This window comes from Malaclemys terrapin, chromosome 22 (assembly GCF_027887155.1).
Source record: "Malaclemys terrapin pileata isolate rMalTer1 chromosome 22, rMalTer1.hap1, whole genome shotgun sequence".
Lineage (NCBI taxonomy): Eukaryota > Metazoa > Chordata > Testudines > Emydidae > Malaclemys > Malaclemys terrapin.
Window position 1 is genome coordinate 8093834 of NC_071526.1, and position 21365 is coordinate 8115198.

General features: G+C 50.9%; 2 protein-coding genes across 2 annotated transcripts; both read left to right on the top strand.

Annotated features, from left to right (window-relative positions):
* Window positions 1–7282: 7282 nt before the first annotated feature.
* On the top strand, window positions 7283–10570 carry RAB42 (RAB42, member RAS oncogene family). The gene is made up of 2 exons (XM_054012063.1): window positions 7283–7615; window positions 10147–10570. Exons 1-2 carry the CDS (start codon window positions 7368–7370, stop codon window positions 10568–10570), a joined length of 672 nt encoding a protein of 223 aa, XP_053868038.1. The 5' UTR covers window positions 7283–7367.
* Window positions 10571–14745: 4175 nt separating this feature from the next.
* On the top strand, window positions 14746–20597 carry LOC128827782 (ras-related protein Rab-39B-like). The gene is made up of 2 exons (XM_054011894.1): window positions 14746–15281; window positions 18760–20597. The coding sequence occupies exons 1-2, from the start codon at window positions 15067–15069 to the stop codon at window positions 19190–19192; spliced, it is 648 nt and encodes a 215-aa protein (XP_053867869.1). The 5' UTR covers window positions 14746–15066; the 3' UTR covers window positions 19193–20597.
* Window positions 20598–21365: the final 768 nt, after the last annotated feature.

Consider the following 21365-nt stretch of genomic DNA (forward strand, 5'->3'; position numbering starts at 1 on the left):
AAGAGGAGAGCGGGGGTGGGGAAAGCGCCGCTCTCCCTTTGCAAGCTCCCAGCGGTTTCAGATCCTCCTTGTGCTCCAGTTCGCCCGGGGCGGGGGACAAAGCCCCGCAGCAGGATCCCGGAGCAGCCTCCTCCTGCAGCCGGGTGGGGAAGAGCCAGTGGGAGATTAACAACGCGCGTGTCCGAGTCCGAGGCAGGAGGAGGCGACATCGCCCGGCCGCCGCCTGGTATTTATTGTCCACAGGCTGGAACGCAGCCCTGGAGCCCGCAGCAGTTGGTCTCGGAGGAGCCGGGCTTGGTGATCGAAGTTTCCGGCCGGCGGATCCGAGCCCACAAGTCGGTGCTGGCGGCCAAGTCCCCGGACATCCTGCGGGTGAAGGGGGTGAGCTACTGGGGACTGCGCCTGCTCATGACATGGCCGGCATGGGCGACGTGCGCCACGACAACCTGGCCGAGGTGGTGAGCGGCGCCCCCGTGCTGCAGATGCCCTGTGCTCTGCACTGCACGGCTGAGGCCATGCGGGCCCAGCTGCCTCCACAACTGCTACCATCTGCTGTGCCGCCCCTGGGAATGTGCCGCCCCCAAGCAGGTGCTTGTTTTGCTGGTGTCTAGAGCCAGTCCTGGGCGGCGCGCTCAGGGGAGCAGGTGGAGGCAGAGCGGAGGCGAGCTGGGGCGGCGGGGGCACTTTTTGTCCAGGCCACGGAGTCGGTGCCTATGATGGCCGGCGCCAGAATGCCGCCCCTAGAAATGTGCTGCCCCAAGCACCTGCTTGTTTAGCTGATGCCTAGAGCCGGCCCTGCACCCAGGACAGCCCTGGAGTAAGTTGGGTGCCACTCCTACAAACTTCCGTGGCGAATGCATCCACTTCAGCCTTAGGCCTGGTCGGCACTAGACATGGTTGGCCACAGAGGGAAAATGCAGCATATATCGCAAAGCGGTGCTTTCGCCAGCATAGCTTATACCAGTTCCCTGAACAAAATAAACTATCCCAGCTGTGACGAAGTGGGGTTTTATTCATCTTGTTCTGTTGCATGAGAGTCTTACTGTTATACTAATACTGTGTGTACCTTAGTTTCCCTGTGGACTGCACGAATACTTAGGTGGTGGGAACTGGGTGTGTGATTTTGCTGAGGCCCTCAGGACCAGTGAGACTGCCCAGCTGTTTGCACCTATGTAACCTGAATCCCCGGAGGGGGGGATGCGACCAGGTGACACCTTTTGCCCGGGAAGCGAGACAAAGAGAAGGAGGAGGAGCATCAAGGGGGATGTCGGAGGTCAGAGGTCTGTTACCTCTGTTCCCCTAAAAAACAACCCGGGGTCACACTTGTATTAGTTGTATTACGATGCCGCTGTTGGGTCAGATAGAAAAGAGATGGAGCTTATTCAGACACGCACCCGTTCGCCGCATTCAGACCCTCCTGCACCCACACGCTTACACAGGTGGAGAGTTACCGGAGCCAGCATGGAGGCCGAGAAGCCGAAGCCTGGTGGATCTGGTGTGTCCGCCTGCGGTCACGAATCCAGGCTGCGGAGCAGGTCAAGGAGCAGCAGCTGCTTGTGTGCGTGGCTGTGGCTGATTCCTTTCTCTGGAACGGGGCGGTTCCTGTCACATACACTGAGTTTTCCTTCTGTGTCCGTCAGCGAGAAGCGTTCCCAGGCCAGTTCCTTGCATGCATTCCAGGTTCTTCTTCTCTTCTAGGGTTACCATACGTCCAGCTTTTCCCGGACATGTCCGGCTTTTTGGGCCTCAAATCCCCATCCAGGAGGAAATCCCAAAAAGCCGGACATGTCAGGGAAAATAGGGAGGGGCCGGGGGTGTGGGGCCAGGCCACGGGGCCGGCGGTGCTCGGCCGGGGGCCAGGGCCGGGGCCGGCGGTGCGGGGCTGGGGGACAGCGCCCCCGAGCTGGGCGGGAGACGCTGGGGCCAGAGCCTCTTGGCCTGGGCCAGCCGCCAGAGGTAGCCGCTTGGCCGAGGGGGCCGAACTGGGCCGCACCCTCACGCCCCAGCCCCAGCTTACCTGCTGCCTGCCTGCTTCAGGCTTCCCGCGAATCAAATGTTCGTGGGAAGCAGGGGAGTGGGAGGGGCAGGGGGGTGAAGCGTTCAGGGGAGGGGACGGAGTTGGGGAAGGGACGGGGCTGGGGGCGGAGTTGGGGCGGGGACGGGGCCCGTGGAGTGTCCTCTTTTTGGACACTTAAACTATGGTAACCCTATCTTTACAGCACTTTGTGATTGCCTTCTCAGGCCAGATGATATCAGACACACCTGGCTCCTGTCTCTGGGCTCCTTTCTCCTTTCAGTTCCTCTCCGCCCAGTCCCACATACACTCCCTTGTTCACACTCCCTCGTTCACACTCTCTCTGAGGGATGGGATATTACAAAGCTTGGAAGTTCATACAAGTGGTAACTTGAAAAGGTTACAGAGCTTGCAAAGGTTACAAAACTTAAAAGGCTATGCTAACAATAACTGAAGTTACAAAGTCTGCAAAAAGGTTGCAGAACTTTTGATACAAGTTACAGATCTTACAATTGCATTTGAGCGGAGGCTTTACATAACAAGGTCAGGTAGCTGGAGGCTGGCAGTCTGCGTGGGGGGACTGGAAGAGGGGGAATCCACGGCATCTGGCCTAGGATTCCCAAGATGGACTTGGCTGAAAGTCACTGATGTCTGTAATAGCAAGCTCTGTTCCATGCTGTGTTCCTGTCGACTAATAAACCTTCTGTTTTACCGGCTGGTTGAGAGTCACGTCTGACTGCGGAATTGGAGTGCAGGCCCCTCTGGCTTCCCCAGGAGCCCCGCTTCTATGGACTCGCTGCGGAAAGTGCACGGTGTGGAAAGGGATGCTGACTGCTCCAAGGTCAGACCCAGGAAGGTCAAAGCTGTAAGCTTCTCAGAGAGAGGCTCCCCCAGAGACCTGACTGGCTTCGTAGGGAGTAGTTCCAGAGCATCGCCCGGTGACTCTCTGACACCAGCAAAAGTGCCATTTTGTCAGTATAACTGTGTCTACGCTGTGGCTTTTACTGGTATAAAAATGTCATTAAAAAAAAATCACATCCCAACCAACATTGCTATAGTGGCAACAGTCTTAAGTGCAGACGCGGCCTTATTCGCTATGGGTCTGAGGGGGATTTGAAGCAATGACTCTTCTACTGCCTTAGGAAGTCACTAAATTTGTTTGGTCACCTTGGGGTTTAGTGGTAGCCACAAAGCAGTGTGTGGGGATCCCCTCCGAGCTCAAAGTCAAAGCCCCCCTGAGCCAAACCCCTGAGTCGGGCTGGCAGTTTCATAGCCAACAAATGCAAGAGAGCGACATGACCAATATCAGGTTGGACTGCCTTTGACTGCCCTAATTTCATAGAATATCGGGGTTGGAGGGACCTCAGGAGGTCATCTAGTCCAACCCCCTGCTCAAAGCGGGACCAATCCCCAGACAGATTTTTGCCCCAGATCCTTAAATGGCCCCCTCAAGGATTGAGCTCACAACCCTGGGTTTAGCAGGCCAATGCTCAAACCACTGAGCTATCCCTCCCCCTAGGTGAAATATCTCCTCTCCTCATCCTCCCTTCAAATGAAACAAAGGGCCAGATGATGAAGCATGTGAGCGATGGGGACAAGGCATTCTCAGGTGAGCGGCTCCGGCTATGGAATGAACTTCCAGAGGGGATCAGGCGCCCCCAGCATCTGACCATTTGTAGGAACTGCTTCAAAACCTTCCTCTTTGAGAAAGCCTTTCCACCAAAACAACCCCTTCTATTCCCAGCCCCTTGCCGTCCCCCATCACCGTCTGCCAGGCCTCCTCAAAACTCCAACCTTACCTCAAGCAGGGTGCAGAGCAAGAGACTAGTAACTCCACTATTACTATTTTTTTTAATGTGGAAGACTCAGATTCTAGGCGGATGGTGAGCAGGATAAAACCCTAAAATTAGATAGATAGATTTAGATTAGATAGATGGGTGTATGGGGGTAGATAGATAGATGATAGATAGATTAGCTGGGTGTATGGGGATAGAAAGATTAGATAGATGGGTGTATGGGGGTAGATAGATGATAGATAGATTAGCTGGGTGTATGGGGATAGATAGATTAGATAGCTGGGTGTATGGGGATAGATAGATAGATTAGATAGATGGGTGTAAGGGGATAGATTTAGATAGATAGGTGTATGGGGATAGATAGATAGATTAGATAGATGGGTGTATGGGGGTTGATAGATACATAGACAGATGATAGATAGATTAGATAGGTGTATGGGGATGGATAGATTAGATTAGATAGTTGGGTATGGGGGTAGATAGATACATAGATAGATTATAGATAGATTAGATAGGTGTATGGGGATAGATAGATTAGATAGATGGGTTTGGGGTAGATAGATTAGATAGATGGGTGTAAGGGGATAGATTTAGATAGATAGGTGTATGGGGATAGATAGATTTATATTAGATAGATGGATGTATGGGGGTTGATAGATACATAGATAGAGGATAGATAGATTAGATAGGTGTATGGGGGTGGATAGATTAGATAGATGGGTATGGGGGTAGATAGCTGGGTGTATGGGGATAGATAGATTAGATAGGTGTATGGGGGTGGATAGATTAGATAGATGGGTATGGGGGTAGATAGCTGGGTGTATGGGGATAGATAGATTAGATAGGTGTATGGGGGTGGATAGATTAGATAGATGGGTATGGGGGTAGATAGCTGGGTGTATGGGGATAGATAGATTAGATAGGTGTATGGGGGTGGATAGATTAGATAGATGGGTATGGGGGTAGATAGCTGGGTGTATGGGGATAGATAGATTAGATAGGTGTATGGGGGTGGATAGATTAGATAGATGGGTATGGGGGTAGATAGCTGGGTGTATGGGGATAGATAGATTAGATAGATGGGTACGGGGGTAGATAGCTGGGTGTATGGGGATAGATAGATTAGATTAGATATTTAAAAATGCTCAGCACCCACCCAGTCAGAGGCCAGTTTTTCACAAGATACCTGGCTCAGATCTGTAAAGTTATTTAAGCATCGACCCATCGACCTCCCACTGATTTCAGCCAATTCCTCAGGGCATAGGGTGCTCGGCACTTTTGAAAAGCCGGCCATTGTGGAGAGCAGAGCCACAGTGCAGACATTTCAATTAGTTCACATCCTTGTTCCACCGTCCCACTTTTTTCCCTTCCTGACTCTGACTCCTGTCATTTAGCCCAGGAAGATGTTTTATTACCCAGACCCATGGGGTGGCGGGGACAGATTGCTGATAACATGCCTTCTCCCCCCCAGGGAGGCAATGAGCAAGCTGCTATTGTTTGCAGAGTCTTCAGAACTCTTTTATCTGGAGACAATTGAATCAGTTCATTTGGTTCATTCTTTGCTTTGCTCCCTGTGTTTGGATTTTCTTCACAGATAATCTCTTTCCTAATTAAGTCAAGGACCCTGTGTGCACTAGGAAAATTCCCTCTTCGTGGGTCTCTCTATCCCTTCTGATCCATCCTGGGGGCAAACAATGGAGCTGCTTGGATATACAGGGCCAAGCTGTCACATTCATGGAGAGATCCTCCAGGGATCGAGTTTGCTTCTGTGGACTAGAGGCCAAACTGTTTTCAACTCCTGTGGAGAATGAAGCCAGAGGCTGAACCTGTTGATGCCCCTTTGACTTAAATGGATCCAGGATGGCATGTGGTGTGCTGAAATGACAAGCTATCCCTTAAATTTGAAGGGCCTTTCTGCTCCTACTTGCAGGTTAGGGGGCTCTGAGGGTAGCCTGGGATCTGCATCAAAAGCAGTGTGGAGCAAAGCGGGGTGAGTTGTGCCTCGCTGCCTTAGGGGGCAGCTTGCTGTGTCGCTCTGTATTTGGCTGTGGTGTGTTAGATTTCTGGAGTCTTTGCAATAAGTGTTACACTGCAACCTTCCAGGAAGAGCATTTATGGTTTGATCTCCCAAGCAAGCGCCTAAAAACAGCAGCACAGGTGCGGCTGGAATACAGATCCAGGTGCTCGGGTGGGATTGTGCTTGGGACGGCTGGCCTGTGTCAGACACGTTGTCTGACTAGATGATTCCAATGGTCCCTTCTGGCCTTGGAATCTAGGAATCTATTAATCTTAATCACCATCCCATGTAGACTAGCTTTGAGCAGTTCCCTGTCTACACTTCAGTTCCCCCCATTGCGGCTAGCAATGGAGTTGCACTGGTGATAGCAACGGGGGAAATGTTAAGGGGGCAGGGGGAAAACCTATTGAAGACACAGCCGGGAGCCAGTACAGACTGAAACAATAGAAATGAGTAATGCAAACCTCACTACCAATCCCAACCGACCATTAACATTCCACTGCTGGTCTTCCTGCCGGATAATGATCTCTCAAACTGGGCTCCATGGGGCACTTGCTGGGGGTCTGTGGAGAGCTGGCTAGCCACATGGTCATGGTTCTTCCATTATTGAATACCAGGAAACCAAACTCTTTCCTAACATTACTTTCCCCTGTAAGTAATTGCTGTAGTTGCCACATGGACTGTCACTGCTTGTGAATAGGAGTAGAGATGGTCTCTATTCAAATGCAGATCAAGGAGTGTTTTTTCAATTCATTTGGATAATTGAGACACTGTGGAACTGACTAGCCCAAGAGGTAAAGAAAGACCCTAATAAGAACATGTCTATCTACAGTGTCCAAGGTCACATTAGGGGATTGGTTCTGCTTTGAGCAGGGGGTTGGACTAGATGACCTCCTGAGGTCTCTTCCAACCCTGAGATTCTATGATTAGGCTGGACAAAACATTGCAGAGGGGACATAAACCCTCATGTTTCATGGCATAAACCAACCACTACCTGGCTGTGGTCAGAAAGAAACTTCTCCTGTGGGTATAACTGTCCACGGTGGAGTTTCTTGCACCTCCCTTTGAAGCAGGGGGTGCTGGACACTGTCAGAGACAGGACACTGGCTTAGATGGACCTCAGGTCTGATCTGGTCTGGCAACTGCTACATTCCTAGAATTGCATCTCCCCCACCTCCCCTGGGAGCTTGACAGTAATCTGATACAGAGGCGTTTTCTGTTTATTGGCTGGGGGTGGGGGTAGATGATAGGGACTGAGGCTGGGAAAGGGAATGAGGGAGTGTCTCTCTCCCCATAGCAGAACTTTGCTCCCAGAGGGGACTCCACGAGGGTGGGGTGGGAGGAGGTAAATGGGATGAGGGTGGATACCTCTGGTTAAATTCTCTCTCCTTTGTCTCTCTCCCCTGTCATTCAAGGCCATAATCTTGGTTTGTAACCTCCTCCAGGCCAATTCACCCAAGGCTTCCTCTGGGGAATCTGCATCTTAATTCAAAGGCTGCTCCAGTCCCCCCAAGCCCCAGTCCTTCTGCCCCTCCTGGGAATGGAGCTGGTGCCACCCCCTCCAGTCTCTCACTTGAATGGCAACTGGCACTACCAGTTCCGGATCATCCTACTGGGGGACTCCACCGTGGGCAAGTCCTCCCTGCTGAGGCGCTACGCGGAGGGGTCCTTCATCCCGGCTCCCTGCCCCACTGTGGGCGTGGAATTCTACAGCAAGATGATGGAGCTGCCTCCCGGCATCAAGGTGAAGCTGCAGCTTTGGGACACGGCCGGCCAGGAGAGATTCAGGTGAGGAGGGACCAGAGACCCAGCTCACCCCATTTCACACCATGCACCCAGCGCACTGCAGCTACATTACCCTGCGGGCTCAGACACTCCCACCCAGAGTCACATTCCCCCCCTCCAGTCAGTCAGTCAGTCAGTCACACACACACACACACACACACACACACACACACCCCCTGGCATTGGCACAGCCCTGAGATAAGAACCTTAGAAATCCCTGAGACGGCCCCTACCCATATACCACAGAGATCCAGTCCGCAGAGACCAGATCCCTTCAGAGAGTGAGAGTCACACAGAGAACCCTCCATCTCCCCTGCCTGCCCACCCCGCAGACTGGACACAGGTACCCATAACTGGGGACCCAGCTCACCAGCCCCAGACCGGTTTCCTTCACCCCAACACATAGATCATCCCTGATCTGGTGCTTTCTCTTTCCTGCACCCCATAGCCCGAGCAAAGATTTTGTTTGGTTTTTGTTTCCAGTTTTCTTTTCTTTATAGCTTTGTCAATGTCATGCTGTAGCATGATCATGCACATGATGAAGTCACCCAGTCACGCTTGTGTGTTTGCACTGAGAGGCCCGGGGGGGGGGGGGGGGAGGGGTTGCATTGCAATAGGAGAACTTGGGTGGGTTTTTTTATACCTAGGGTCAATTTCAACTATTTATTTGGCTGCCAGTAACCCCCCCACTCATTTTTTTTACTGGGAACCTGGCTTTCTAATGGAGAAAGAGCAGTGGGAAGGAGAGTGGATGAAGTTTACAGCACAGGGGAATCTTGGAGTCTAGAAGGCAGGGTTTGCTCTTGTTGCGAGCTGTGTATGGGGGAGTGGATGGTTTTGTTCAGTGATTCCTGCAGGCTGGAGAAACAATTCCTCTGTGTGTGAAAGAGGATCCAATCAGCTGAGTGGCTTGTTTGTTGTGGGGTTTGAGATCAGAGCGGCTGAAGACGGCATAACTAGTTCTAGGCCTGGCCTGGCCGATCTACGCAGGTGAACGGCTCTTCCCGCTGAAAACAGCCCTACTGAAATCAGCTCTCCTTTGGGGAGCCACAGCTGGAGTTTATATCAGTTATAACGGTGCTATGCGCTGCGGTTTCTGGTCATGGGGGGACGTTGGCTCTAAGGCGTGAATGAGCAACTAGCTCTGAACTCCAGGCATGTTCTCCACACCCTTTGGCACACACGATCCATGGTGCACACCAATGCAGCACAAAACAACTGGCGGAGGCCCTAGGATAGGGGCCTATTTAGGTGCCTAACTCCCCTGGGCCAGAGGCCTTGAAAACCCTCACTATTCAAGCACTCCCATAACACAGTGAGGGGTGTGGTTTTAAAATCTAGAGTATGCCTCCCTAGCCCCGCCTCTAAGGTCTACATGAGCTGCGCTTGACTTGGGTCCAAATGTGGGGCGCAAAGGTGGTTTTATGCCAGCTCTGCATCTCCCTGATCGAGGAGCCAGTCAGGGGGTGATTCGGCTCTTGGCACAATTTAGAGATGTTTCAGAGCTGCTCTAAATTACACCAGCCAGGGACCCCAGGCACTGCAACCAGGGCCTCCTTTTCCTGGCCATGCTGAGGAGTGGGCAGGGCAGCGATACAGAGCTACTACATCAGTCTTGCATAACCCAGGGATTCCTCTTGTGCAAGGAGACTCCTCACCCACATAGCCAGTGATGTTGGCTTCTTGGCCGCTTTGCTGTATCATAGGAGAGAAGCCAAGCCATAAGGCCAGTCTTTGATAGCTCTGCTCCCAGAAAAAAAAAATCTTAACATAGGTCCTTAAAGATGGATGAAATAGTGGGGATCTGCCCTTATTTGTCTTTGTATGATGTCTGAAGAAAGCATGAAACATTTCTTTCCTGCTTGAGTTTTACATTAGAAGTGTCAGGACCCTCCTGTCTGGTCTTCCCTGGTTCTGCCGCAGGGCTCCATGGAGCACCAGAAAGGTGGACTGGGAGGTTTCTCAGCCCTTAACTCAAGGGGTGAGGGCATTTAATCTTTAACAAAAAGTGTTTTTCTCTTCAGTGTGTGCAATGCATTTGAGTCAAATAGATGTTAACAATAAAAAGAGTTTCACGAAGTTTGACTAAAAATCACTTCCCTGATTAATTCATCTGGTTTTATTTCTTTGCCATCACTGGGGCCCAGATCCTTAAAAGGTATTTAGGTGTCTAACTCCTATTGAAATAAATTGGAATTAGGTAGCCAAATACCTCTGAGATGCGGACCTGGGGCCACAGTTTGGTCTCTAGTTGTCCATAGAGTCTTCCAGAAAAATAAAATGAGGCAAGACCTGAATTCTAATGTAAAAGATAAACGGGGTGGGGATGGGGAACCTCTCCCAAACCTAATATTTATATCAATCAATCAGCAAAGAAGGGCAGGGCCCCAGCTGTGTGGGGGATTCAAGGTGACATGGCCCAAAGTGAGTAAAAGCCAGTGGGGCCTTAGAAGACAAGCCCTAGTTCCTGGATGGCATTTGCAGGTGAGAAGCAAAGTTAAGAGCTCACTGAATTGTTACGTTTGTGTTCCCAGATGCATCACCAGGTCTTTCTATCGGAACGCCGTGGGAGTGCTGCTGGTGTTCGACATGACCAACCGTAAGTCCTTCGAGCACATCATTGAGTGGTACCATGAAGTGGCCAGCATCCAGATTATGGAGAAGGTCATCTTCCTCCTCATTGGCCACAAAAGTGACTTGAAGTCAGACTGCAAAGTCTCCACCGAAGAGGCAGAGGGGCTGGCAGCCTCCCTGGGCATCGGCTTCATTGAAACATCTGCCAAAAGCAACACCAATGTGGACTTGGCCTTTGAGATCTTGACCAACACCATCTATGAGGCTCTGAAGAACAAGGAGATCGATCTGCAGGAAGGCTGGGATGGGGTGAAGGTGATTCACAAGAGAACCTGCAACCCCCAGAAGAAGAGGCGAAAACCGCAAGAAAAATGCCAATGCTAACCCAGAAGTTAGGGACTAGGACCTTGCATAGGGGATGGAATTGGTGGAAGAGGGACTGGATGAGCTGATTCAGAAATAAATTAGGGATGAGCCTCAGATGCAAAGTTGGAGGTTCAGGGGAAGGGGAGTTCAGTTTGTCTCTAGGGAAAATAAAAACCTCCAGGACTTGCTTTCACCCATTGTAGATGAATTCCATCGGAATAGTAAGAAGTGCACTACTGCCCCCTTTAGGTGGAGAACAGGGAATCCAGGACCAGTGATGCAACACTGACTAGCTACTAGCGGCTTTCCCTTGGTTCTGAGCAGGGGAAATCCCTTTTAATACACTGCAGCACTGGCTCTCAAACTTTGTAATGTTTTTTTTAAACTGAATCTTAGGACTAAGAAAATCTTTAGGAATCTAAGAGTGCATCTCTTAAAACATACATGTGCATGTATCAAATACCCCGAACAATTGAGCCAGTCAATGGGGCCTTGAGTCTTAGTAGGGTCCCCGGAGTAGTACTGCATTACAAGGGATCAAATCCCCAAATCCCTGCTTTATTGAAGCATCCCAGAGACTTCAGCGTTACAAAGAAACCGCCATGGCCTGATTTTGGGTGCCTAAGGACCACAGTGGGTAGAGGAATTCTCAGGACACGAGGAAGCCGATGAGATGTTTCCAGAGGGTGGAATTCAGTTGCAGTGCTCAGTGCAGAGGGGTGAGATTCACCCCTTTGCAAAGGGCCAGTCTCATGCTTAGGCACCCATTTAATGAATTCGTTAATTGTAGAATAAATTGCTCAGTTTCTAGTGTAATGCTATGCTATTCGGTCTAGACGGAGGAGGCCTTAAAAGGACATTATTAGTATTCCCCCAAGATCAGGGCCCCATTGTACCATGTGCTATACCAACATATAGTAAAAGACAGTCCCTGCCCAAAGGGACTTGCAATTTAAATAGTTAAAGGGGCAAGAAGGGAAACTGAAGCACAGAGCAGGGACATAGATTCGAGTGACGCTGGAGCTGATTTTATTAATTCAAATACAAGTATTACGCTGCCATGGATTTCAATGGCATAGCCTGGATCTAAACAAGAGTGACATTACGGTACCATCTTGCATCTAGCTAGAAAAATCCCAGTTCTGTTCCTCCCTAGCCAGGCATACTGCATCTGTCGCAAATCAAGCAGGTATTAAACTTCCTAAGTGAAATCCTGGCCCATGGGAAAACTCCCGCTGACTATGTAGCACCAGGATTAAACCCCAGTGTATTTACAGGTGTATGTTATTACTGTTTGTGGGTGTGAAGCTGTGCTACATACGGACTAGTGCAACCCTGCTCCTCACATGTCTCCAGAGTGTATGGATTCTTCATTATAAATAAATCGTTTCCTTTGTATGATTTGGTGCTTCCTTCAAGATGGGGGGTTAGGAAGGGAGAAAACTGTGCCAGATTATACAGCAAAAGGTCTTCTGCTGATGCTCTGCACTTCTGTGGCTCCATTTTACCCGAGGATCTTAAAACCGTCAACAGTTTTTAACTAATGAGGCCTCACCCCTCTCCTGTGAAGGGTGGAAATATTACGTTCATTTTATAGATGGGCAAACTGAGGCACAATAAAGTCCAGTGACTTGCTCAGAAGAGTGGCAAAGCCAGGAGTCCTGATGTCTAGGCCACCTTCCCTACTCACTAGGCTGCACTTTATCCCCCTTAAAATAGTTTTAAACTTTCAGTTTAAATTAACAGTTCTTTCCTGGGATAAAATAATCCAGTGGCTTTCAGCTTTTCTAGACGACTGTACCCCTTTCAGGAGTCTGATTGGTCTGGCGTACCCCCAAGTTTCACCTCACTTGAAAACCACTTGCTTACAAAATCAAACGCAAAAATACAAAAAAGTGTCACAGCCTCACTATTACTGAACAATTGCTGACTTCCTCATGTTACCATTATAATTATAATATAAACATTGTACTTACATTGCAGTGTATAGTATATAGAGCAGTATAAACAAGTCATTCTATGAAATTTTAGTTTGTACTGACTTCGCTGGGGCTTTTTAATGTAGCCTGTTGTAAAACTAGGCAACTATTTCGATGAGTTGATGGACCCCCTGGAAGAGCGCCGTGTATGCCCAGGCGTCCCTGGTTGAGAACCACTGAGCTACTCTGTCAGCTCTTTTTTCCTATTGTACCCAGTCTAGCTATCACATTTCTTATAAAGCCACCCAGGGCCGGCTCCAGGGTTTTGGCCGCCCCAAACAGCCAAACAAAACAAAAAAAGCCGCGATTGCGATCTGGGCGGCAAGTCCTTCGCTGCGAGCAGGAGGGAGGGACCGTCCGCCGAATTGCCGCCGAACAGCTGGACGTGCCGCCCCTCTCCGAAGTGGCCGCCCCAAGTACCTGCTTGGTAAGCTGGTGCCGGCCCTGAAGCCACCACTGCAGTTTCTGGGCCCATTGGTGTTTCAGTTCTGCAGTAATCACATGATTTTGCCTGGTTAATGTGTCACTGGAGATAGGGAGGTAATTGTGGGGGGGACTGTTAGACACTGTTCATTCAGGGGAGTCCTAGGGTCTGGGTTATACAGATGATCAGACTAGTGTAATAGGGGAGTTTAACCAACAGATCATCTTTGATTCGGTTTGTAGAACATCCTGCTGTTTGGTGGGTTGGCAGCCACAGGAATTGAACCTACGAACACCGCATCTTAACCCATGAGCTGCTACTGCCGGAGCTAAAAGGCTCTGCTGTGTTAAACTTATAGGAGGGGCATCAACCTGTACATGTGTGGGCCAGACACCACTGGCAGGAGAGGGAATAGCGCCACCACATGGCGTAGGTGTGGGTTACATCTGCTTGACACCAGTGAGGAAGAGTCAGTCACTGCAGCCTGGACTGATGTTTTCAAATCTTTGGGGTGAACCCAGGCTCAGATCCGAGTGAAGCTGGAGCTGATTTTATTAATTCAAATACAAGTATTATGCAGGTCCAATCAGCCACCAGGCATGTCTGGCATCAATTCACACCCAGCTGCAATATCAACGCTTGGTCTTTGGAGTCAGAGCGCACAAGGCATGAATGAACGCGACTCAATACGTGCCCTGTCATGTCTTATTGCTTAAACATTCTCCCAAGGGAAACCAGTGGCTCTGACAACAGACCTCTGCTTATCCCAGGGGCTCAGCTCATGCCCAGCTTGGCTGCAGCTGGGCAGGGAAGGAAATGCCTTTAAAAGTGAATCCTATTAAGTGAATGGGAAAGTCTTTTAAATATTCTCTATAATAGCATACTAAATTGTAGTCCATCTCTAGGGCCTTCCAGTCAAAGAGCTCAAACCCTTTATAGACAAACCCTTAGTCCAAATGTAATCTGGAATAAAGTAAGGTGTGGATTTAAAACAGATTAAGAGTGTCCACACACAGTATTAATCAGGAATAGTTATTCTGGAATAAGTGTGTCTACACACAGGGACATGTGTAGGTTTTGGGGGGCCCAGGGCAATATCTGACATGGAGGTCTCCCACCCTTCCCCAGGGGGCCAGGGTGGTGGTGATTAGCCAGCGAATCCGCCCTGCACTCACCCCACAGAGACAGCGCCTGTCCCATGGGGCCAGGCCCAGCCCCCCATTGTGGGTGTTGTGACCTGACACACAGGACCACAGCACTGCCCAGGTTTGGCCCAGCCACCACTCCGTCATGAAGGAGGTGGGGGCATGGCTGGGCCAAATTTGAGAGAGTGGTGTAGGACCAGGGGCACAGAGGCACAGCGTTACTCAGCACCCCAGTGGCTGGGCCAAGTCGAAGTGGCACTGACATCCCATTGCACCAGGTCACAATGCTGCCCACTCATACTCCATGGGTTGGGAGGCCCTCTCAGATGGGAGATCTGGGACAAACTGCCCCTTTTGCACCCCTCTCTGGACAGCCGTGTCCACACATAGCATTAATCAGGAACGGATATGCTGGAATAGCTCCCCGGGACAGTAGACAAGCTCTGAGCCTCCCACAGGTCAGTACTATCATCTGTATTTCACAGGAGGGAAAACCGAGGTGCAGTGACATGCCCCGAGACAGATAGTGGCAGGGCCTGGAGTAGAACCCAAAGTCACCAGACGCCCAGACCTCACTAGTTACAAGGCCCCTACACATAATCTAATCTTCTAATCTAACCTAATGCCAAGGAGATGCTTCCTCATCACAGCGTTTTGCATCTGTTTTGCTCGTTCCTTCCCTCTGACACACAGGACCCAGTGTTACTGAGCAGAGAGACAGTCCTGACGGCCAAATGTAGGAGCAATACATTCTCTCTGCCTTCCCCTGCTATAAACACCACGCACTCAGCGGGTGGGGTGGCAGCTGCCTGCCTGGACATGAGCTAGAGTGGCTCTCAGCTGGAACCATCTCGCTCCACTTCCAGCAAGTCCCAACCGGCAGTGCCGTGTGAGTTCACTCTCCAGCCCGCAGACGCTCGGCTCCAGGCGGCTCACGGGCTGCCTTGTCCCGCTGGGATCCTCCAGATGGATTCGCTCTGGCACTACCAGTTCCGCATTATCATGCTGGGGGACTCGACCGTGGGGAAGTCGTCTCTGCTGAAGCGATACACCGAGGGCGCCTTCCTCGACTCCATCAACCAGACGGTGGGGGTGGATTTCTACGTCCAGTTTGTGGAGCTGGAGCCCGGGCTCCGGATCAAGCTGCAGTTCTGGGACACGGCTGGACAGGAGCGATTCAGGTGGGTTTGACAGGGGAGGTTTAGACGTACGTGCAAGCGTGAGGACAGGACAGAGCCGGAGCCAAGGAAGGGAGCCGGAAAGTTGCAATGGGGATTAATACAGGTGCAGGAAATTCCAGGCTGGAGTGCAGGCTGTTGTTTTCTTGCTTCAACAATGCTGAGGACAGGGGCTTGGTTAATAGGCCCGGAGACCAAAGGCCTTGGAAGAGGAAAAGCATGGGCCATGGCTCGGTTAACTTCTCCCATGCTGCCCCTTGCTGTTGTGTCTCTAGCCCAGTGGTCCCCAAATTGAGGGGGTGCAGCGGAACATTCAGGGGGGTGCAGCAGGGCCCAGGCCAGCCCCTCATGGGGGTGGGGAGGGAGCACCACCCAGCCCCCGCTCTGCCCCGGCCCTGCCCCCAGCCTCGGCCCCTGACCGCAACTCCATTCCTGGCCCCAGCCCCAGACATGCTCCCAGCTGTGGCCCCAGACTCAGCCTCCTTATCCCTGTCCGTGTCTCCCCCTGACCCCACCCAGGGAGCTGCAGCCCAGGCTCTTGGAGGGGGGGGGCACGCACCAACAGGGGTAAGAGGGGGCACAACCCTGAAGAGTTTGGGGACCACTGCTCTAGTACAACTTAGAGGGATCCTAGATAATCCCTCGACTCTCCATGGCCTCTCTGCTGAGACAGGCAGCAAAGGAGACAGCTGGTGCCATGCAGGAGAGCGGTTTAGTCCATGGGGCATCCTAACCCCTGGGAAGGGGACAGAAAGCTCCACCCCCACACTCATTTCCCCTGGGCTGGATCCAGCTCCGTGTGTGAAGTGCCTGCAGCCATGCTCAGGTACTGCTGCGTGTGGCTCTCTAGAGCATATTGGGGGAGTTTAAAGGCCTCACTTTAGGGACTCCCTTCCTCCCCAATTCTTGGTGCATGTATCATTGCCCTGCTAGGGTATGGCAGGGGAGACTGTGGGTTTTCCCAGCAAATACTGGCTCCATTACCCAGAATAGAGGTGCAGAGTGGGAGGGAAGCGGGGATCCAGCCCTTACTTATTATCAGAGGAATAGTACTGAGAAGCACTGCTATACAATGGGGCTTCGCGCCTGGGCTGGGGCACTGTCAGGGGGAGCGTAGAGGAGCAGACTCACCCCTGCGGCACCTCCTGCTGGTCTCTTCTGGGAATTAGCTCTTCCAGCATCCTGGAGCACCCCCTGCAGGGGGTGATCCACCTGTCCTCTGGTCCCCCGTGTCCCTCCGGGACCCCAGTGCCCTTGTATCTGGGGTGCTACCCCCATATCTGGGGTGCTGCCCCTGGCAGTACACCCCTCAGTACTAGGGTCTCCCCTCCCTGGGGAACCCACACCCACTATCCCTACCTCACCTCAGAATAAGGCCACTGCCAGTCACCAACTAGCCCCTGCTCTCTGGGGCAGACTGCAGTATAGGCCACTCATCACAGGTAAGGTTGGGTTTGGACCTGCTGCCTTGGCCTACCCCTGGGCTGCCCTCTGCAACCCCCAGTACCCCATGGCCTTCCACTAGGCCGCAGCCTGGGGCTTTCCAGGCTGGAGCTCCCCAGCCCTGCTCCACTCAGGTACCCTGTGTCTAGCACCCTACAGCCAGGCCCTTCCCTCTCTGAAGGCAGAGAGAGACTGTTTGGCATCTGGCTCACAGCCTTTTTATATAGGGCCATCTGAGGCCTGATTGGGGTGTGGCCCAGAGGCAGCTGCTTCCCAATCCGCCCAGTTTAGCAGCTCCCAGCCACAACCTTCCCCCAGGGCTGTTTTAAGCCCTTCAGGGCAGGAGTGGGGTAACCACCCCCCTACAGGGAGTCACACACTGGGTGCGAAGAACTTTCCAGCTAACAACACTGGGGGCACCTACTCAGCCCCCCATGCCCAAGGGCAGGACCTGTGGGTTCTGTGCTGGGGCGGGGTCTGAATGTTACTATTTGAGCCCTTCCCTCCCCTGCCATTGGCTTCAAGGGGAGCAGGATGCACCCCAGGTTCTGAGGAAGGAAAGCAAGGGGTTAGCAACCACCTCTGGGGCTGAGACTGCCGGGCCAGGTGGGATACAGGCACCAAGGCCTGAGACCAGCTATTCGGGCCAGACCCAAGGCCCTTTAGTCCAGCACCCCAGGCTATTAGGTACAGAGTTTTCTGCTTAAGCGAAGGGGCTAATTATTAACCAGCCACGTGCCCCATTGAAAGGAACTGGCTGGGCACACCTGAAGCACCAGGGCCAGCCCCGAGACGGGGGAGAAAAGGGGCTTCTGAAGTCTCATTTATGCTGGAGGTTTGACCAGTTAGTGACACGGGCAGCAGGTTTCCAGGAATTTCCCAAGAGTGGGACCATTAGCACAGATGGGGCTCAGCTGGTTAATACCTCTGTGTTCGGAGCAGGCAGACACAACACAAGGGTAAAAATGCTTGCGCCGTTGCCACGGCAGGTGGGGCCGCACAGGTGGCTGGACAACAGCAGGAGAGTTTCCCAAAGACCTGTTCTAGGCTGAACCCAGACTGGTGGTAAACATGCTTTGTTCACACCCCACATGGTTAATTCTCTGCCACCAGCAGCGTAAGCTAGCACAGTGACTGTAGGAGACTGGCTTGGAGTAGCCAGCTCTCAGGCTGACAGGGCATCCCAACATCCATTGCTCTACCTGCTACTGGGCGCGGGGGGGTCCTCAGGGCATTCTGCTCGCTGCCAAAGTCCAACGAGATAGCTGCCTGGATTTTCCTAACATGCACTGATATGGGAGCATCAACTGATAGGAACATAAACCAAGCTAAACTGGGGGAAAGAACAGATGCATTGTGGACTCAAGTCAAGCCACTGGCTCAGCTAAGAGTCACACCTGTGACACGAATCTGGTTGAACATGTACCACAGACAGATGTTATATCTAGGCATTAGGGCTAGTTACAAAAATTTCATCAAAACCATTTTGACAAAAAAAAAAAAAAAGTTTTCCATGGAATGCAGGGTTTTGTTTTGGGGTTGCTGTTTTTTTGTTTTGACACGAGAAGTAGCTTTCCTCAGACCATTTAGTTAAAAAAATGATTGTCCCAAACCCAAAGAATTTTCATTCAAAATGGCACCCAGCCATCTCCCAGGACTTGTAGATCAGGGGCTTTATGCTGCCATTCTCCTCTCTGGGTGGGCTCTCTACACAGACTACCTCTCCCATGATGCACCATGACCAGGGATTCTTATGGTACGCATCACTTCTCACTACCATAGGGAAAAGTGGTGCATCATGGGAGATGTAGTCTAGTCAGAATAAGGCACCTGAACTACAATTCCCATGAGACAGTACAGTGCCATTCTGAATTTAAGTTTTGGTTTTCGATATTTCACCAAAAAGCTGAAATTTTCTGCAGAAAAACATTTTCCAAGCAGTTCCACAAGGTAGTCTGCGCTGTCTCTGTGCCATAAAGATCTTAGGAAAGCAATAAGAGAATGCAGAGTCTCATGCCATTCCCTCCTCGTGTCCTAGGTCAGTGACTCGCTCTTACTACCGCAACTCCGCTGGGGCAGTGCTGATGTTTGACCTGACCAACCAAGCATCCTTTGAGAGCATCAAGGAGTGGCATCGGGAGGTGACAGACACAGTGAAACCTTTTCACGTGGTCTTTGTGCTGGTTGGGCACAAGAGTGACCTGGTGCCGCAGCGCCAGGTTGAGCGAAAGGAGGCCGAGAAGCTGGCTTCTTCACTGGGGGCAAAGTACATAGAGACATCCGCTAAAAGCAACAGCAACGTGGATGATGCCTTCCAGCTGCTGACCGTGGAGATCTATGAAGCTGTGAAGGCTGGGATGCTGAGCCCAAACAAGGATTGGGATGGGGTGAAAAGTAGACTGCCACCCACAGAGGAGCCCAAAGTACAGAACCTGGAAAAACAAGAGAAGCAGAAGAAGTGCTCGTGCTAGCCAGACATTGTAGACTAAGAAGCCAGAGTGAGCTATCATCACCCACCTTCCCGTATAAGACTTGGCTGCTGGGCAACACTATATGCAAGGACAGTCACAGTAGCCTCTTCTAACAGGCTAGTAGTTCCCGTTAACCTCTCCCAGCGAAGGCAACAAACAGACTTGGGACAGGTAATGTTTCCATCCACTCATGTTCAAAGGCTGCAGGATTACACAGCCCCCTTTGTGCTTGGAGGAGATTCCAAATAGGAATCCAATGGCCTAGGCACTGGAAAAGACTGGAATTTACACTTGGATGCAAAGTTAAATACATTTTATTCATATTTCTGGTTGCCTTTAGCATGAACGGTTAGAACAATAAACATGCCAATGAAAATGGCAAGTGTCCCCCAAGTGACAAACCGCAACTCAGGAGGTGTCTGCAGATTCGGAGGATTTAGAATCTCCACGGATGCTGCATTTTCTACAGACTAAACATTCTTCCAGCCATCCTGGTTGTGAAGCACTGATGTTCAGCTCGGAGTCTACACAGCCACCCAGCAACAGCATATGAAGCACCCCCACCTTCTCCCATTCTCATCAATGCGGCTCCTCATGTTAAACCCCTCAAGTTAACAGTAAGTGGTGTTTTGCTGCAGGTTGTCCTGCCACCACGTCCCTCTCATGTCACTGGACTTCCCCTTCGCTTGAAAGGACACGGCCTAGGAACAAGGCCGCAAGTTTCTAATATGAAAACAGTCACTATTCGGGCAAAGCAGCTTCTGTCTCAGGCCTAACACTTAGATTTAGCAATCTGGTTCTAGACCAACAGGACTGGCTATTTCCGCAGGCTGTGTTCTTGTGACTACGCCGGATACTGAAATGCCTTCAAGACAGAACAGGGTAACTTTCACCTCCAGGTTACTGGTTAGAATCTAGACCATGCTGATCGCTATTTTTTTTTTTTAAACTAAGATCTGTTGGCTTTTTAGGTGACCGCTCTAAGAAATGAATTGGGCAGGTCTCCAACCAGTTTCCAGACCAGACTGTGGTACCCAAACTTGATGTTCCATCCATTCACTTCACAACAATTTTCTAAGAAAGTGGCACGGGAACCAATGAAGTTTGGGATCCACTGTTTTAAACCACATCATAAAGAACCATCTCTACAATTGGCCCCTACAATGGCAGTCTCAGCGGAAAAACCAAGTATTAGCGGGGCACAGAGAACGGATGACATTCACACTTATGAGTTTGAATCCCCATTTTGGAAGGACCATGTCAGGTATCAGAATGGCAATTTAGGACACTCTGCCTATGCTGTCAATAAGAGTTCAGGCACTGAACTTACGACGTTAACCAATCTCAGCAGGATTCTTGCAAAATCCCCTCCCTTACTGCAATAAACATGCTTTGTATAGGTTTACATTTTAATGTAGTTTTTAAGACACTGTGTCTGGAGAGATTTTGGCAAACCAGTAAAGTGCCCGAAACCACTATTGCTTTTAGCTTATTGCTGAAAGTAGCCAGTCAGCAGGCTGTAAATTGGTCATGCAGCAGCCTTAGCATAACCAAGGCAGGAGGGAAGAGAGTTTTGGGTGCCACAGACAGGGCAGCTTCACCCTGCGTCCTTCCTAAGAATGTTGAAATTGCGGATATATTTATTTTAGAAAAACAGGGCGTCTGTTTATATGTGCCCCTGGGAATGTTTGTCAGGGCCCCAAGGCATTGACACTGGAAAAAACAACATACCTGATTAAATTGATGATCAGAAGGAAACCTCTTGCTTGACCTTTAAAAACTGCTTGCTTAGCAAGTTTTCTTTAAGGGATATGTCATTGTATTATTAATGTATAAATAAAGGGAACAGGTTTGAGGTAGCTGGACTTCTCAGAAGGGGCTCTTCAGGAACACTCCCTCTGGAGGCACCTTGGGGTCCCCACCGGCAGACGGAAGTTTGGCCAGCGGAAGCCTGTCATGATGCCACTCGAAAGTCACACTCAGCTTCAGTAATTATCGAGGGTTGGGGGTGTTTTACTAACCTGTTGCGGACGTGTGTAAGTGCTTGAGACTAAGTAAAGTTTAGCTTTAAGTGAAAGCACTTGTGTTGTCCTGTTTGTGCCAGCCATCTATCGCTCGGACGGCCGTGTCTCCCCTGATTTATTTCCTGACACCACCTTGCACAGAGTAAAAG

Coding starts and splice junctions, on each gene's coding strand:
- RAB42 (XM_054012063.1), top strand. CDS start 7,368: ATGGAGCTGGTGCCACCCCCTCCAGTCTCTCACTTGAATGGCAACTGG. Junction 7,616..10,146: donor GCCGGCCAGGAGAGATTCAG/GTGAGGAGGGAC, acceptor TTGTGTTCCCAG/ATGCATCACCAGGTCTTTCT.
- LOC128827782 (XM_054011894.1), top strand. CDS start 15,067: ATGGATTCGCTCTGGCACTACCAGTTCCGCATTATCATGCTGGGGGAC. Junction 15,282..18,759: donor GCTGGACAGGAGCGATTCAG/GTGGGTTTGACA, acceptor CTCGTGTCCTAG/GTCAGTGACTCGCTCTTACT.